The 19,623-nt window shown below is 34.6% G+C and overlaps 1 protein-coding gene across 2 annotated transcripts in view; it reads left to right on the plus strand.

Moving 5' to 3' along the window:
* The window catches only part of Pspc1 (paraspeckle component 1), an 84,601-nt gene that overhangs the window by 41,075 nt on the left and 23,903 nt on the right, over window positions 1-19,623 (plus strand). For both annotated transcript variants that reach the window (XM_052191370.1, XM_052191369.1), the window contains exons 7-8: window positions 14,990-15,047; window positions 18,014-18,183. In XM_052191370.1, coding sequence (XP_052047330.1) covers window positions 14,990-15,047; window positions 18,014-18,183 — 228 coding nt within the window. The remainder of the gene's footprint in view (window positions 1-14,989; window positions 15,048-18,013; window positions 18,184-19,623) is intronic.

Consider the following 19,623-nt stretch of genomic DNA (forward strand, 5'->3'; position numbering starts at 1 on the left):
ATTAAAAGGAAAGAAGCTGTGTTGATGCATGCTCAGTGACTTAACAGTGCATTTGCTTCAAAGTCAGATGACATAATTAGATTCTCCATTCTACACAGTAGTTTCGAATGCCTCTCAAAAGTTATCTTTTGACTTCCATATGCATAAACTAGAAAAGCACAAGTTTTTAAGTTACCTATACACATGCATAATGAATGAATAAACAAAAAATTGGAAGAAAGATACTAAAGACTAATATTTTTTTTCTGGTTTTTTGAGACAGAGTTTCTCTGTGTAGTCCTGACTGTTCTAGAACTCACTCTGTAGACCAGGCTGGCCTCGAACTCAGAAATCCATCTGCCTCTGCCTCCCAAGTGCTGGGATTAAAGGCATGCGCCACCACCACCCGGCTCTAAAGACTTAATTCTAATTTACTTAAACATTTGAATTATGTTGAGTCCATCAGTTGGAATATTTTGTAATTTAAAGTATTATTAATACTTAGTTTGGAAGGCTATATAGCTACTATTTTCTGGAGAGCAGTCCTATTGATTATATTTAATGAGCTTGATCATTTAATAATGATGGAATTAATACAGGAAAAATCAGAGGTTCTACTTAGATGTTTTTATGTTTTATTTTTAAATTTTTTTAAAGAATTGTTTTATGCATTTGAATGCTGTTTGCATGTATGCTTGCGTGCAAAAAGAGGGCATCAGACCCCATTACAGATGGTTCTGAGCTACCCTGTAGTTGCTGGGAATTGAACTCAGGACCTCTGGAAGAGCAGTCAGTGCTATTACTGCCGAGCCATCTCTTCAGCGATGCTTTTGTTTTTTGAGATAGGGTCTAACTTTGTAGTCCAGGGTGGCCTGTAACTCACAGAGATCTACCTGCATGTGCTTCTGGAGTGCTGGGATTAAAGGATGTACCACCAGGTCTAGTTGTTTCAGTAGATGAGAAACTATAAGCACAAGTTCATTAGCTTTATAATGCTTACTGTTATTGTACATAAACTAAATATTAAAAAAAGTAGTACAGTAGTTTTTATGTTAGTGGGCAAAACATTGTGTTAATAGGAATATTGTGAGGCAGTTTTCACATTCTTATACTTCAAAAATGTGCCTTTAGAAAAATTATTAAGCAGTTTTAATTTTTTCTTTTTTGAATTTTAAAATTAGAATATTTTATGTGTCCTTTCCCTTTTCACTATTCAGTCTAAAGGAGGGATTCTAATGGTAAGTTGACCTTTCCCAAACAAGAGCCTAAGCAGGATTCCCCGTTAGTGTCGGTGCTACTGCCAGCTTTTCCTCCCTCACTGGGTGTGCTTGACCTGCAGCTCCAAATAAACAAATGGAGGCTATGGGCATACACTTTATTTCTTCAGGAATATTGTAGCATAGGATGAAGAACAGCACTTAATAAATTTAGACTTTTTTGTCAGTGTTTTACATAATTTTTTAAATACATGTGTTTTAGAATTTCAGGGATATAAATTTATTTAAAGTTGTCGATCTTAATTTATACTTTTATTTCTTCTTTGTAAATGTCTTTGATAATAACTTATAATCATAAATTAAGTGCGATCGCTTTTAGTCTTGTAGCATGTCTTTCGCTACCTTAAACTTTCTTCTTATTTCATGTGTTTTGCATGCATGCATGCATGTATGTGTGCCATGTGAGTGCCTTGTGCCTGTGGAGACCAGAAAATGCATTGGATCTTCTGGAATTGGAGTTTCAGACCCTTGTGACCTGCCATGTGGGTGCTGGGAATTGAACCCAGGTCCTCTGAAAGAGCTGAGAGTAGTATATAATGTGGCAACTATTTTTTTTTTCCTCCCAAGACAGGGTTTTTCTGTATAGTCTTGGCTGTCCTGGAATTTACTCTGTAGTCCAGGTTGGCCTCGAAGAGAACTCAGAAATCCGCCTGCCTCTGCCTCTCAAGTGCTGGGATTAAAGGCGTGCTCCACCACCGCCCAGCATGTGGCAACTATTAATTGAAGTTGTGTCCTTTTTGTTAATGGTCTTCCATTGGTGAGTTCCTGTCAAGGCTGGAAACATGGTTGAGGATGAGGCTCACCTAAAGAGTGCTTAATTTAACAGGAGTAAATCTTTGAACGGGAGTTCATCCCATACTGCACAATCCTGGCAGGAGGGTTTAGGTTTGTAATCCCAGCACTGGAGAGGTGGATGTAGAAGGTCAGAAGGTTAGGCCTCAAACTCACAGGAGATCTCCCTGCCTTTTGCCTCCTTATTGCTGGGAGTGGAAGTGCATTCCACTGTTTCCAGTTAATCCCTACATTTCATACCTAGAAAGAATTTTGTGTTTGTGTGATTAGAGTAGATTCTGGCCTGTATACCTGGGCATAGTATTCTGCTAAACCAGTAAGTAACAATTGGTGACATATCCATAAACTAATGAAAAATACTTGAGATCCACCGATATTTTGAAATCAGTAGGTTTATGTTGCAGACACATATGTTAGATTTGAAAATGTTGGACAACTTGTTAACTTTTTTTTTTTGAGGCTTACGATGCACTTAAATGTGTGAAACCATCATGGTCATAGTACAAGTTTTTAGTGGTAAATGGACTTGGGCAAACATGGTAGAGAGTTGGGGATTCATATGTACAATTTGAGTAGTATAACATTCTGTATGATTGGATTTGGATATCAACCTTCAATTGGTTTCTCAGAATGTATGTATGCAGGAGATACAGTCTCAAGTAATGATGTATTGTTAGTTTTTAGTGATTTATTTTGTCTAGACCAGGGAACAGCAGACTAGAGAAGGTCAGCTCAATCTTCATGACTTCTGTTTTTGTAATTAAATTTGGAATACATTTGTTAGATTTGTTAACATTTGCTTTGCCTTTCAGAGGCTAAGTTGATAAGTTGTGAACAATATATGGTACTATATCAAGAGTTTCTGGCAAGCAAAAACAAGAAAATTTACTACTTGACCCTGTTTTCTATTCCCTGATCTAGAATCAGTATCATAATAGGATTTTGTTTGTTTGTTTGTTTTTAAAGAGGAGGGGCAGCTCAGATTATCCAAACATCCTGTGGTAAATTACTATGCAAATTAATTAATTTATGTTTCCTTTCCAGTGTTTTTAGAAGGCCCACTGAGCAGATCTCCTCATATCGTAAGATCCAAGGTTCCTGAGGAGTCCAAATTAGGTTCATGGTAGTCTTTTAAAAGTCAGAGCAAGAGTCAAAGAAACAGCTGCTAAAGTGATGCTACCAAACACGAGGCTTTACGGGTTTCCAGATACTTTTCATTCTGTCCATAGAGGTTTAAACCATATTCTTTCTAATACTGCTTCTTTTTGAACAGTAGTATCAACTTTGGTGTGTTATTGATTTTGTGTCTTTATGGGTATTGTTTTCCATTACCTCCATTATTTAATTATACTTGATTTGCTCTGGTGTGACATATGCAGGACTCAAAACAGAAGGTTTGGGAATGAGAAAACTTCAGTTATTTAAGCTAGCAAAGTGAATGACACCTATTGCTTCCTACTAACAAGAGGATAGGTAGGCATACATTTATTGTCTGAAACTATTTTTAGACAGGCTCTAATTTTTGCTTTCTACATGACTTATTCAAGTAAGTTATCGAACAAGTAATTTGATTGCAATAGTAGATTTTTCCCCCCAGAGAAGTGGAGAAGAGTCAAACAACTGAACATTCGAGGGTTGTATTTTATAAGCAATTTACCTGGCCTTTTTATTCTGTGGAAATAATTGAGGGAATTAAACTCAAGGGTTTGTTTTAGAGTTTTGGTATGACTTGCAGGTCAGCTAGTTGACAGACTTAGGACAAGTTGGTAAAACCAAATGACTGATACAGTGTACAATGGTCACATTTAATGTATTATCCTTATCCATTTGGGTTAGTGTACTTTCATTTAATTTTTTTTTCTATAAACTAAGGACTTCTAAATATTAGGGAGGGTATATTTTTTTAGGAACTGTTTTTTTGAGCACAGTAGAAAAGAACAGGGAGTCTGGGTAATTAATTCATTAGAATGCTATCTGTAGCTTAGGGTATGTAATTGAGACAACTATGACTTATGATAAAATAAAAATGCACTTATTAAGCTCATAATTACTTATATTATTGAGACTGTTCTTTAGGATTTTGATGACTAGATGTATTTGAATTGAAAGTACTGGTAAGGTAAGGGAATTGGTGAGATGGCTTAGCTGTTAAGAGCACTTGATGCTTTTCTAGATGAGGGCCCAGTACCCATATCATATATATTGCTTACTATATATTGCATTCTGCCCACTGTAATTCCTGCCTCAAAGGACATAGTCCCTGCTTCTGGCCTCCAGTGGTACTGTATACATGTGGTACACAGACATACATGGAGGTAAAATCCATATGCATAAAAATACTGGTCATTTTTATTTAGCTACTTAATTCTTTAATTATACTGAAATATTGGTTTTAATGATATTTAGTTGCAATCTTACAAGTTTTAATATATATTGGAGCATATAATGTTATAAATGGTTGTTTGTTTGTTTGTTTGTTTGTTTGTTTTGAGCGAGAGAGCGTGAGCTCTCTGTGATCCTGACTATTCTGGAACTGGCTATCTGTCTCCATGGAGACTCAGACCCCTATACATCATGTCCAGCTATTAAATTAGTTTTTAAATGAAAGACATAAAATTGGTTTTGTTCATAGAATTACAGACACAATCTAATAAGATTAAGACCAGGGGTTTCTTTGCTCTATGATTAATATGTAATGGGTTTTCTTTCTGAATACATTTGATGGGAATTATGGGAATATCTTATTTATATGTTATTCACCTTATCAAGAGACAAACTGGTGTTTCAGGAATCTATAACCCAGATATATTCTCATTCTCCCTCTTCCTCTTCCTATCCCCTTCCTCTCTCTCCCCTTAGAGTCTGTTACTAATTCTGTACTCGGAAGTATTACTGAGAATTAATTTTTAGTATTTTCTAAGATCTTAACTGATACAATTGGTTTATTATTTTGCTGTGCTGTAGGTATACCTATGCCTTTTCATTTGAAATGGTAAGTTTTACCTTTTGGTTTACAACGGTACTATCTTATTTTTAGCAGATATTTACCTTTTTTGAGTAAATAGAGAAGAGAATCAGCATTGGAGATTAGAAGTGGCTGGGCTAATAAACATGGCTTTGGAACTGTCATTAGTATGTATGATGTAATCAGTATATTTAGTTTGTAAGTAAGTGATTTGAATTAGTAACAGATTTCAAGAAGGCATATTTAGATTGTTAGTTCTGCTGTGTGACTGTGTAGAGCCATTTTGCAGGATTTATTTTCCCTGGTGATTATATTTTCAAATGTTTATAGACTCGCCTATACCTAACATTTGTAGCTTTCTTTATTCATAGAGATCATAAAGCTATTATCACCTAAATATTAAGAATTGTAAATTAAGCTAGATAAATGGGCATTTTTAAATTTTAAATTGCTAGATGTGTAAAACTTGGTTTGTAAACATACTCTACTGTAATGTTTTTTAATTAAATTGTTGATAATTATATTTGTGTTTTCAAAGTCTTGAAAAATTCAAACAAAATGCATTGCTTTTTGTCATGTCTTCAGTATTTTAAATCTTCTCTCTTGGTTGTAATTCACCCATATTTGATGTAAGCTGACTTCTTTTCCTATATTAGTGCATTTTCTGCTTCGTCAACATGATTCATTTGTAGAAATAGCTTCTTTTACAATTTCATATAACTGATTTTTATGTAGTAGTTGAAATCTAAGCAATATATTAAAGCTGCTACTTTGAGCAGTGTATTAGGAATAATGTCTTTGTTAGCACACCAGTGCTCCTGTGAAACTGTTAGTGTGACGTGAACAGCAGATGAGCAGATAAAGATCATCATGATGTATGTGATGCTTCATAATATTGGATCCGATGATACGTTCTTCCATTGCTTTCCTCTTTCCTAGGGACCACTTTCAGTTTGTCTCCTATATTGTGTATGTTTGCTTTTTGGGTCATCTTTCATAAGTTGACCTATCCAATCATAAGAGTTGCATAATGTTCATAAGAAAACATACTGGGTGATAAAGAGACAAGAAAATGCAGACCTACCCTTCCCGTTAGTGTGAGAAGCTTTGTTACTCTCTGGCAGTAGTATTCCTCTTGTAGCTGATGCCGTTGTTCATTCCTTTAGTAGTTTGCTGTTATTAAGAAAAGAAACTAAACTAAAATTGAGGAATAAGTATTATTGATATTCTAGCAATTACAAGCATCTTTTCAGCGATGCATGTGTGTAATCCTAGTAGTTAGGTTAGGCTGAGACAGAAGGATCAAGAGTTTTGCTGTCGCCTACTTGAGCCAGCAAAGCAAAACCAGAATTTTTTCAGAGAATTTCGTGTGACAATTGAAAATTATAGTCATTAATGAATGTTCTCAGGTAAATGCATTAACAGTAAGATTCTCAACTAAATATATGTGACGAAATATTAGTCGATATACAATGTATGTCCCTTTTGTCTGCTATTACCTGTTAGATTCTATGTGGTTTTGTACAAATCAGTCTCAGAAATACCATGAATTAAAAAGCAGCTATTGATTTTGCTGCATTTTAAGATTTGAAAAAGTATACTCATGTTTTATTGTTTCTAGGATGTCTTGTTGTGTTAAAGCCCTATGTTTTATGTACTCTCCTTATTTGTTGTTACTTTGATTTCTGATTGGGCAAAGATGAATTATTTTGATTTTTTTTAATGAGTAATTTAAAGCATAAATTTAGTGATTATTAACATGAGGTGTTTACATTTTAAACTTATTTTTGAAGGTTAGTTATCCTATTCACCTGTGTTCTTTCCTTTCTGATGATTTCTCCTTGCATTCTTCTCCGTTTTATTTAGTATTTTTTTCCTTGTTTTTTGAGACAGGGTTTCTCTGTGTAGCCCTGGCTATCCTGGAACTCACTCTGTAGATCATGCTAGCCTTGAACTCAGAAATCCGCCTGCTTCTACCTCCCTAGTGTGCCACCATTGCCTGGCTTTATTTAGTACATTCTTAGAAGTAGTTTTAATAACAAAACTAATAGGAGGGTATGACAGTTTCCAGGATGCTTTATCTCCTGTATCTTCCTACTGTCCCTCCCATCACTGCATATTTGATTGCACTTTGAACCTCCATTTGCACATCATTACCAATTACAACCAGTAATTTTAGGTTCACTCCATTTGTTACAAATGTACAATGACTTTTACCATTCTGCTATTGCAGAGTATTTTTACACACACACCTCTCCCCTGCCTTAATCCCTTTCTCTGCCTTTTTAGTCCCCTCCCCCATCCTTACAATATGTTCCTTTTAGTGTATTCATGGTTTATTGTTTCTAGGATGTCCTGTTTAGAATAATACAGTGTGTAGTTTCTTTACATTAAAATTCTTTAATTGAATTTTATTTAAAATTCAATTTTTCCCTGCATTTTAATTTGAGAGATCATTTCTTTTTAGTGTTGAACAGTGAGTGATTCTGTTTTTTTAGATGTATAATAATTTATTTGAGGAAATTTTATTGATTTCAAATTTATCTACTCTTAACGTTCATGTTCAGTTTTTGATTGACCTGTTTTCAGTTCCCTTGGGTAAATGCAAAGAGATGATTATTAGACATGTGATACAAATTTTATTTAATGATGATAAAACTGAGGACTGTTTCCTGTAGTTTGTGAGGGTAACTACTTTAGAATACATATATTCACACTGTAGGCAGGAAGTCCACGTTAAATGTTGTAAATTCACATTTTATCAGGTATTTACTCCTTCCCTAAATGGGAGTTATGTCGAGTTTTGGATATTGCTTTCAGTTACCTGAATTAAAAGTGTCCATTTAGTCAGGGATCATGGTATGAGCCTGTATGGGATGCCAGTCTGTGCCAGAGAGAGGCTGGCTTGAAATGAAAGCTGAAGAGAAAAGAAAGCAATAGGCTTTATAAGCATTTTTCCTCCTTTATTGGTGATGTTGGCAACAGCCAGTTTCTGCAAAACTTTTCTTATTCCTGTTTGTTAATATATTACATGGTGATAGTTTTTGTTATTCTTTGTGCCTAGGAGTAGTGAGTATGTTAGCTAATATTTTTGTTCGTTATTATTTTTTCTTAGAAATTTGGTCATTTATCTAATTTTAATACCCTGTTAAAGAATGGGAGAAAAGAAAATAAAGACATGGGCTTGAGAGATGGCCCAGAGGTTAAGAGCAATGTCTGCTCTTCCAGGGGTCCTGAGTTCAATTTCCAGCAGCCACATGGTGGCGCATAGCATTCTATAAGGAGAACTGGTGCCCTCCTCTGGACTGCAGGCATATATGTAGGCAGAACACTATACAGAATAAATAAATAACCTTAAAAAAAAAATGCAAGGTGTGGTTCACAGGTTTATAAATTTAGGTTTAGAAATATTTATCGATACGGTTGAATCTATTTTTTAAAAGAATTATTCATTTTTTTGTATATTAGTACACTGTAGCTGTCTTCAGACACACTAGAAGAGGGCATCAGATCCCATTTATGGATGGTTGTGAGCCACCATGTGGTTGTTGGGAATTAAACTCAAGACCTCTGGCTCTGGAAGAGCATTCAGTCCTCTTAACCACAGATCCATCCAGCACCAAGGATGAATCTTTTAACTGTCAGAACATGCTAGTCTTTTCTTTCAGAGAACTACATTCTCTGTGTGTATTCAATTACTTAACAATGTCACAAGTTGAAACCTAAACAATTCTTACAAGCTTTAACTTTGATCTTGGCCATTGAGACTATTTTCAAAAACAATTTCTTTACTTGTGACTTGCACATTATGTAGTTTTTCAAAATGACATTGCCTTAAAATAAAACATACTAGGCACGTGATATGGTTTCTTGAGTAAAGGGGGCTTGCTGCCAAGCCTAGCAGCCTGAGTTTCATCCATGGATACCTGGTGTAAGGAGGAATCATTTTCAAGTCCTTTGTTTTGTTTAATACAAATACATACTCTATACACACAAAATAATTGTAAGAAACACAACCACACTATGTGAAATCATTTGTTCTGAATATTAAGGGAAATATAGTATCAGGTGCCTCATTTAACGTGCTTTGGGAATAGATTTTGTGTATACTGGTCTAGCCTTTCTCCCCCTTCTTTATAATTTTATTGTAGAGGAATGTCTAGAACTTGAAAGAGTTCTCTAGGGCCTAGAGAGATAGTTTAGCATTTAAGAGTATGAAATGCTCTTCCAGAATATCTGAGTTTCCTGGCACCCATGTCACTGGCTCAGAACTACCTGTAACTCTAGCTCTAGGAGATCAGAGGCTTCTGGCTTACTCACATACCCAGACACTCTAGTGATGTATACCTGATGAAAAATGAAATCAGGACCTTGAGAGGTAGCCAAACAATAAAGAACATTGTCTGCTCTTTTGTTTGTTTTTGTTGTTTTGTTATTTTGGATTTTTTTTTTTTTTTTTTTTTTTTTTTGAGACAGGCTTTCTCTGTATAGTCCTTGCTGTCCTGGAACTCACACTGTAGACCAGACTGGCCTCGAACTCAGAAATCTGCCTGCCTCTGCCTCCCGGATTGTCTGCTCTTGCAGGAGACCAGGATTTAATTCTCAGCACCCATATGGGGGGTTCACATTGTCTTTAACTGGAGTTTCAGGTGATCTCATGCCCTCTTCTGACCTCTGTGGGTACCAGGCAAGCAAGTAGTGCATAGATAATGCAAGAAAGCATAACACCTATATACATAAAATGATAATAGATAAGTATTCTCGAAAGAAATGTTTTCAAGTGAGATTAGCAGCATATGCCTCTATTGCATCACACGAGAATTAAATCAGAATTCAAGGCTAGCCTCAGCTGCTTTAATAAGATCCAGTCTAACTTTTTTTTTTTTGGATTTGGTTTTTTCCGAGACAGGGTTTCTCTGCATAGCCCTGGAACTCACTCTGTAGACCAGGCTGACCTTGAACTCAGAAATCCACTTGCCTCTCCCTCCCAGAGAGCTGGGATTACAGGCCTGCACCACCACTGCCCGGCTCCAGTCTAACTCTTAAAAGTGAGATCTTCTTTCTAAACACAACAAAAAGACATACAACAACAAAAGCAACAGGATGTCAATCTTTATGGAATCTAAATTCCTTTATGAAAATTTACTAAGGACCTGAAAGAGCTTTTTAATTTTTTTCACTATTTGACAATTTAGAAATTATAGCCAATTGAAGATGTCAGGGTTGTTTATAGAAAGGATGCCTCAGAGGCTAAGTGCGCTTGTTTCTCCTCCAGAGGTGCCAAGCTTGATTCCTAACATCCTTAGTAGGTAGGTGGCCCACAACCATCTGTAACAGCTTCTGCTGGCTTCTGTGGGCATGCATACACATGCCACGCACAAATAGAAAAATCTTAAACTACACAAACATTTAAAAAATGTCTATACAAAGAAGAGCAGTCTTATTTTATGTTTCTGTGTCTTAATGTTTAACTTTGTGAAGTTGGGGAACTGATAAATTTGTCAATTTGTTTAATATTTTGCTGTATCAAATAGTTATCTTCCCACATTTAATTTTGTATCTCAAGAGTTGCAAAAATATTCCTGAAGCCAAATGTGGTAGTGTACACATTTATTCCCAGTACTTGTGATGCAGAGATAGGCACATTCCTGAGTTTGAGTCCAGCTTGATCTACGTATCACGTTCTTAGCTAGACCGTGTGATTTTATATTACTTGCCCATAAAAAATTCTTTAAAAACATCTATTGCATGAATATAATACTTGAATGGTAATATCTTAGAAATGATTTTACACTAAAACCTATTGGTCTGCCTTCAACTCGGAATGGAACTTTTCACCATGGAAAAAGTTTAAGCATCATTTAAATTATTAGAAAATTACTGCTTTTTAAAGCAAATCATCTGTTTGTCTCTCTTACACAGAAACTGTATTTCTCAGTATCAGGTTGGCAGTCAAATATTTAAGTCCTAGGTAAAAATGTTACTGTGTTGTAAATGGTTTGTTTACTATGCAACCCAAATAACTGTCTTCTTTTATAATGTAGCAGAAACCCTGTTTGTGTCTTGCTTAGTTGTTCAGGGTATTAATAAAATCTATATCAGTGTTGATGAAAGTCTAAAATTAGTCAGTTTTTGGTGTTTCATTCAAATATTTATAATCATTTTATATGTATGTCACAAATGTGGTAGTTATTATTATATAGAGGTTTTAGTTTCCCTGATTTGTGTTAAAACAACAGGATATTCTTATGACCATTGTTTTTGCCATATTGGAATGTCATGAATGTTGACATCATGAAAATGTGTGGTAAGGTCTCTCACTCTATTATAATTTAGCTTTAGACCTTTTGGTGTTAAACAGAATTTTTGTTACTTTGTTATTTTTTGAAAGAGCTGTGGATATTCTGAGCAACACTTCATAAACTGTTACCCTGGACTATGCTCTGTGCTTAGTTTTGGAAAACAGTTTTATTTTGCTGCTTCTTTTGTCATCTGTACATTTAAAATTCTTTTACTGAACTATACATTCTTTATAAGTTAACTTCAGTTACTTCGTTTTTTACTGTTGGCATTGTTGAAGAATGAAGGGATCTTGTAATGGTGGGATTTTATGAATTTTATTAGCAGAATTTTTGTAAGACAACTTGGTCATTTTCACTTCGTGAAAATTGTTTGCTACCTCTATGTCTGTTTTATCTTCTGCCACAGGGGGATAGCTGTAGAAATGGGGTGGGAAAGTGGCCCTGGTGGTAAAGTGCCTGCCACCCAAGCACATCCCTGAGCAAAGCCAGGCATTGCTTCTGATCCCAGTCCTAGTGACTGTGCTAGCTGGGTATTGGGGCCCAGTTCTGAAACTTTGTGTCTCTCCAACCTAGTTGATGAGTGAAAGATTCACTAGTTCAGTGAAAGATTCTGCCCAAAAATAAAAAGCTGGTTTTGGTGTGGTGATGAGTGCTTTTAATCCCAAGTACTCAGGAAGAGGCAGTCTGATCCTTTTTGTTTGAGGACAGCCAAGGTTACATAGAAAGTTCCAGGACAGCCAAGGCCCTCCCCTGTCCCCGCACCCCCCCCCCCCCAAAAAAAAAAAAGCAACCAAGCATGATGGAAGGTGAGGCATGGTGTTGAACTCTGGTAGCCCTGGCTCCCAGGATGTAGGAGCAAGAGAATTTTTGTGCATACATAACAAGTTCTAGGACAGTCAGGTTTAAACATTGAAATTCTACCCCTATTCCCTCAATAAAAACTGGAAAGGGATTGAGGAAGTAAACCCAGCATTGATCTTGGTTCACCGTGTGCCAGAATTTTGCACATAAAACACATGTGAGTGTGCATACACAAAGGTCATTCTGCCTAATTTCTGTTTTACAATTTGAGTGTTTATTGTAGTTTTATTTTATTGGGTGAAAATCTGGAAACCTGTGTGTTTGCGTGCATATACATGAGTCTGCATGAATTAATTTGCATTACACATGTCCAGGTATCTACAGGGACCAGAAGAGGGTTCTAGTTTCCTTAACAGTTGTAAGCCACCCAGTTGTGTGCTTGGAAATGAAACCCAGGTCTTTTTGCAAGAACAACAAGTGCTCTTTAAGTGCTATGAGCCATCTCTCTAGCTGGTATTAAAAAGATTCTTTTCGTTTTAGGTTTCTTCTTCTTTTTTTAAATTTAGGTGTCTTTGTGAGTATATGCCATGTATGTGCAGGTAGGTATCATGGAGACTTGGTGCCATCCTTCCCAGTTTTTAAGACTTATTTATTTTTATTTATATGTATACACTGTAGCTGTCTTCAGACACACACCAGAAGAGTGCTTTGAACCCCATTACAGATGGTTGTGAGCCACCATGTGGTTGCTGGGAATTGAACTCAGGAACTCAGTGCTCTTAACCACTGAGCCATCTCTTCCAGCCCATCACATCCCTTGGTATTGGAATTTGAGTTGGTAATGAGCTGCTGGTCTGGGTGCTGGGCACTGAACTTAGGTCCTCTGGAAGACTAACAGTTGTTTTTAATCATGAGCCATTTTTCTATTCCCTATTTAAAGTCTGTTGGCATAGGTTGGATACAGTTTTGTTTTTTTTTCTTTCTATTTGTGTGTTTTCAACCTACACTATAATAATTTAGTAAAGTAAATAATTATGGTCAAGAAAATGTTTTCCTTTTTTTTATTTTAAACTATATTAAAAGTTCAGCTCTTGCCTATCCTCCTTGAAGCTCTGAATTTGATCTCCAGCATCAATAAAAGAAATTATTTGGGTTGGCACACCGTTGCAAATTGTTGTATATAGATGATACTCTGGAGTTTCTTGGCGGTTATAAAATGATCATGCTATAAGCTTTGCTTCCTTTTCATTTTAGTAAAAGTATCTGGAAAGTAGCAGCCTGAAGATATGAGGAAATTTAATAATTAACGTGTTTAAAGTGTTTTCCATATGATGCTTGGTTGGATATCATTTTGATTTTATGTTGGCTATCATTTGATCTTATGATCTTCCTTTTTTCGTTTTGAGAACAGGATCTCATATTGGCCTACCTGACTTGCCTGCATCACACAGAGATACCTGTCTCCCTTTGCCTCGTGGGTGTACTGGGATGAAAGACATGTTCCACCATGTCCAGCTTTAGTCTTACCTTTTTTTATATGTTAATGATAGTATCTATTAATAAGCAAATTTTGAGAAGGCAAAATACATACTTCTAGGAAAGTTGAAGATAGCTTTCATGAAGCTGTTGTGTTTGTATTTTCTAAATAATGCAAGAAAACATTTCTTTTGATTGTATTATAATTTTCTTTATTTCAGATTGCTTTTGTTGATGCTTTACTAAAATATATATTTTGTTAGACTAAGTGGGCAAGACCTTGCCCTCCTCATTCCTATGCTAGGGGGTCCGGCATGGGCATTGTGCTTGGTAGAGCTGCTCTACTATTAAGCCTCTCTGCAGACGTCTTTGCAAGAAGTCATTTATTAATGGTGTTTGTTTTTCCTTTGTAGCATTTTATGGCCTTGGTTTTGTATGGTATTTGTTTCAGTATTATATCATCAAATAATATTTAGTTTACTAAAACTTGCTTTTATCAAAAATAATTGTGTTTCATTCAGCCATGGGTTGATTTGAAACATTTATTGATTTTGTGTCAGTGATTTTCATGATTTGGATACTTAGAATATTGCTTCAGGTAGTGTTGCAATTTTATTGTTATTGAGTAATTTCACACAAATTTCATTGGTTTAATCTTGAAGTAAGTCATAGTAAACAATTCCTATGAAGTAGCTGCTGTATTGAAATTTCAAAAGTTCTTAATTTATTTGACCTGCCTATTGGGTTATAATTAACTTTTATGGTGCATTGTTTCAGAACTTGGCAAATGAAAAAGTATTTATGTTTTATGTAAAACATCTGCTTATTTAAAGGAAAGCAATATTATATAAAATTTTTATAACTCCTTGTGTCTACTGAAGATTTAGGGTGTTTCTCTAGATCATAGGTGGAATTATACCTGGTTAGTTAAATAAAAATGCAAGACTCATTTGTTAGTTTTATATAATGAAAACTGCCTGTAACTTTTAAGACTTTAGTAACTTGGAAGTTAAATATAATTACCCTTACTTATTTATTAATGCTAGGTTTTTCTTTGATAAAAGGTCTAGGCAAATTCCTTTGGAGTAGCAGCATTACCAAGTAATAGTTTGGCTCATGTGGAATCTAGTCTTCCAGTGTAAACTGGATATTCTAAGCACTTAATGTGTATTAGTCTTGGATGCTTAGAGGTTTTGTTGTTGTTGTTTTTGTTTGGTTTTGCTGTTTTCCCTTTTTGTTTCCTCTCTTCTAGTAGTCTTAAGTAAATATTGTTGGAAATTTTCAGAATTTTTAATGGACAGTGATATCCCAACTCACTCTTTTCTGTTTGATTTTAGATGGGAAATGTCAAATCATAAGATCGATAGGTTGACTCTGACAACTATGTTTACTTACAGAGAGAACAGGAAATGAGAATGGGTGATATGGGTCCCCGTGGAGCAATAAACATGGGAGGTAGGGATCTGAAGCAAAAGATTTATAAACTTACTTGGAATTCTTTTGGGGACTGTATGCTGTTTGTGGTATCTATATGCTGAGAAACTAAGACATGCAAACAGTTATGAAGGTGGTATCATTTATATTTAATAAATGAAATAAAAGTGTATCATAGGAGGAATATTTTACAATTCACACATGGCTTGATATCAGTGAAAGAAGCCTCTAAACTAGGTTTTTATACATGGTGAGATAAGTTTAATCATTGTGAGATATAAATAGGTTTAGACTTTTTAATATTACAGAATATTTTAAATGTTTTCCTTGGTTACAGTATTTAGCATGGAAGTATTTATTGAAGAGACTTCAGTGGCTTTTTGAGGAAATGAGATGTTAAGAAGGTAGTTATATTAAAATTTTCACTATTGTAAAGTGAAATAGTTTTGTGAACCAAGGAGAAAATATGTGGCGTATGATGGCTCTTATTAATAAATTTAAATTTTGATTTGGCATACTTTAATCATTGGCCAATAATGACATGTCTCACTTTTATATTAAATTGTCCCACAGAAACTTCTCATGAAATTAAAGTCTGCATAATTCAGATGTACATGCTTTTTGAATAATTACATTATCAGAATAGGCACTGAACTCATATTTTCTTAAAATATGTAGAATATTAAATAAAACTAAGGAATGTGTTCATGAGTATTTTCTATGACTAGCTATTAAAAATTCTCATGCTTTCAGTTATTTTAGTCAGGTAATGTAGTTTATTACTATCCTTTTGGTCACTTTCCTTAGCCACCGTTGTGTACTGACTGTAGCATTCATGCATGGTATGCAAAGGAAGCATGAAACTGTGGACCTCACAGTGCAGTTAGTGTATAGACACATGGAATCATTAAGCAGATTTGTATATAATGGTGAAATGTCTCTATATTTTTTATAGTAACCTTTGAGTAATATATAAGGCAGTAAATACAGTTTCAAGGGCAGTTAGAGGAAGATACAGTTAAGTACATTTTCAAAGACAGTTACAATTATTTTTATTAAGCTAAGTATCAAACTTTGTATTGTAAAATCTTAAGCAATTTCTGATAGTGTAGAGAGATCTGGAAATGCTTTTTCATTTGTTTGAAACCTTTATTGAGGAGAATATACTTTTGTATTCCTTAATTCAGGAGAAATTTAGATTTTTATAACATTCATTAGAAAACTATAGTCTATTAGTAGTTACTCCACTAAAGTCTGATCCATTTCTTTAATCTTCAGTGTTAGACTGAATCGTGACGCTTTATTGCAGTGCTTCTTCTGTTGTGAAAACTGTTATAGCACATCAGGCTTTGTGAATGGGGCTGGAGTTGTAGCTCAGTGGTTGTGCTCAAGGCCCTGTATTCGCAAGCACATTGTCCTATTGATAATATGGCAACATCATTTTTTGATGTATACCAGTTGATTTGTCATATAAATGTCTTTGGTTTGTATGGGTAGTAGATAAAATACTTAAAATAAGGTTCTATGTCATTGAGAGTTGGGGGTATTGCTTTACATATTCTGACTTGTATTATTATCTAAGTTATGTACCATTATAAGGAAGGGAGCTCGCCATGGTGACTCATACCTATAATTCTGTCATGGAAGAAACATGAGGCAGGGAGGGGTATGTGACCACACCTCTCATAAGGTGAATAGCAAGTCACCCTAAGCTCTAAACAAGACCTTGTCACCATTCACCATTCTTTCACAAATAGTGAGGGAAAACAATATCTAATTCGTTATTTTCAGGAAAGTTAAGCTAAGAGGGCTTGTCCACCTTTTTGTCTCTATTATACATATGTTTATAGCCATATTGAGGAAGTAGAAATTGTAAGCTTAAGGTGTTGATTATTTAGAAAGAATAAGATGGTATTAAGGAAATTATTCCTTCCCTTGAAATTGCTTGTTTCTTGAATTAGAATGGAAAGAGCAGTAGCAGGCTGCACGATGGATTGCTCAGGAGTGCCATTCCCCGGATCCTTAGACTCTGTAGAGTGTTCAGCTGCAGTAGTCACTGTTCTGTGGGCTTAAATATACCAGTGTTTTATATGTAGATTTAAAAAGTTCAATTCTGACTATTTGAAAATTGGGCTATATAATGAAGTAGAAGAAATCTCTAAATTGGCATCAGTTTTGAGTTTGAATTTTTATGATTAAAAGGTACATATACTCTTTAAACAATCAAATCCCTTGAAATGTTTTATTTGAGTCAACAATATATGTTCTGACCATATTGTAATATGAAACAGGTTAGAAGCATGATTATCTATTATCTCCCTTTCTAGAATTTTACTTGTCAGAAGTAGTCTCACAATCATTTTATCTGTTTGGATGATCTATATTTTAAAACATAGTTACCTTTTAGTGTTTTGAGTTTTTTGTTTGTTTCAAATATATACTTTAATATGAAATTAAAATCCATTCTCTGATAAATTTTCAAAGTACATAGTACTTATATAAAGCCAAGGGATTAGTTTACAGCTATTTTTGTGTAATTATCTGGGGTAATTTTACTTCTTAATATTTATTCTTTTTTTATATGCTAATATTTTTAGCTTTGACTTTAAGGGAAAACAGTGTGTTTTTGAGTGCCAAACCTTTACTATTTATTAAAGCATATAGAATATAAAATTATTCAGGGTCATTTTATTTAATTATAAGCTACACCTAATATTACTGATTTTTGAAACATTGAATGTCTTAGTTGCAGTTGCTCTAAAAAATTGACACAACCTTATTTATTCCTTGTAGGCTTGTTTTAGTGATGAGAATTTTACTGTATATATGGTGCTTTATTGTTGATGGTTTAGTGTTCCATTCTCAAGGAAGGAAAGTTATTTTGATGACAATTTTGTGTATAACTTTGAATGAGTTGTAAAGTTTTTAATGTTCACTAAACTAAGATAGTTTAAAGGACAGCTCTAAGTGTAGATTGTTTTGCATAGATGCATTTAGCCCAGCACCTGCTGGTACCCAAGGGCCTCCTCCAATGATGGGTATGAATATGAACAACAGAGGAACTATTCCTGGCCCACCAATGGGTCCTGGTCCCACCATGGGACCAGAAGGAGCTGCAAATATGGGGACTCCAATGATACCAGATAATGGCGCAGTGGTAATGTATCACTAAAATTTTTTTGATTATATTTCATATCTAAGCATTTTGCTGCCTCAAAGATAACTTCACACTTAATATAAGGTGGTGTCATTTCTTTTGATAGTATGGATGTACAGCCAGTGAAGAGAAAGCAACATTGTTAAATTTTAAGTGTTCTCATCATAATTTATTCTTCTTCCTCAATAGAGCTCAAGCACATTTGCCACTAGTTCTTCTGCAGTGATTTTAACCCAACTGCCTTTGAATTAATGGATGCAGTGCGAAATGTTTATGATTGCACTCTTTCTGTGTAGACTGCTTACCTTTAGAAACAGAACGCTACTATGTATGAAAAAAGCAAGTTTTAGTTTTGGTGCATTGTGTTGTAATGATTTATTTCAAAATATTTCTCTTTGTTTAAAAAAGATTAAAATTAAAACATTTAAAACATTTTCAAGTTATACAGTTATATTTTCTTAATAGGATTATTGATGGCTTTTATTACTAAATTTAAAATAAACAGATTTTTGATCCACAAGTGTGAAGATATCTTTGTGTGGCTAAAACATAAAAATTGATTTTCTCTGTGGTAATTTCTATTATCTTTGTATAACAGGTAGTAGTACAGACTCTTACCATGTCTGTCTGAAGCTTTCTAGTAGAAAACCATTTTTCTTCCTCAGGTGATGAGATTGATTAATATTCTGAAAAAAAAAATTGGTGACCAGATTTTAAAAAGACTGCTTGTTTTTTGGATTGCTGCACTAAAGGTTAGCAGTCCATTGCTGGCTAAGAAGGAAAATGCACTGGCAGTTTATCTGGACAAGCCATCCTTTTTACATCCATGGTGATCAGGAAGAGCTTAAAAGGAAGGCATTGTTCATTGTAGAACTGAAGAATACACTAGTCTTCATAGAATTTTCAAATCTATTTAGGGAGGTAAAGAGGCAGGGTCATAGTGTCTAGGATAGAGAGATGGCACTTACATTTGTCAGTGCATTTGTCCCTTTAAGAGAGGCAGTATTTATATAGTGGAATCCCTGAAACTTGAAGTATGTTGTTTGAATTTCTCTTCAGCATTTAATCATTAGCAATAACATAGACAAAATTGGCTGTATTCCTACATACTTTTCTAAAACTGTAAATTTAATTTAAATGTCATGCTTAGGTTTTTGTTTTCCTTATTTTAATTTACACTTAAAAAATATCTTCTTCACTTAAGATTGACCTTTGTTAAGTCCGCAGAATAAATGACTCAGATATTTATTGTGCTTTTAGTTATTCATATTTCTTCTTGAGTTCTTTAAGAATTGTTAAAACAATTCTTAAAACTTATTATTTTCTTAACACTAGTCTTTAAAGGAAAGTACTTCATATGTCTCCATAGTAAAATCCCTGGGTTTTGTGTTGTTTATGTTTGTTTCTTAAAAGCATTGGTAATTGAGTTTACTATTTATT

This window comes from Apodemus sylvaticus, chromosome 8 (genome assembly GCF_947179515.1).
Source record: "Apodemus sylvaticus chromosome 8, mApoSyl1.1, whole genome shotgun sequence".
NCBI classification, from domain to species: Eukaryota; Metazoa; Chordata; class Mammalia; order Rodentia; family Muridae; genus Apodemus; species Apodemus sylvaticus.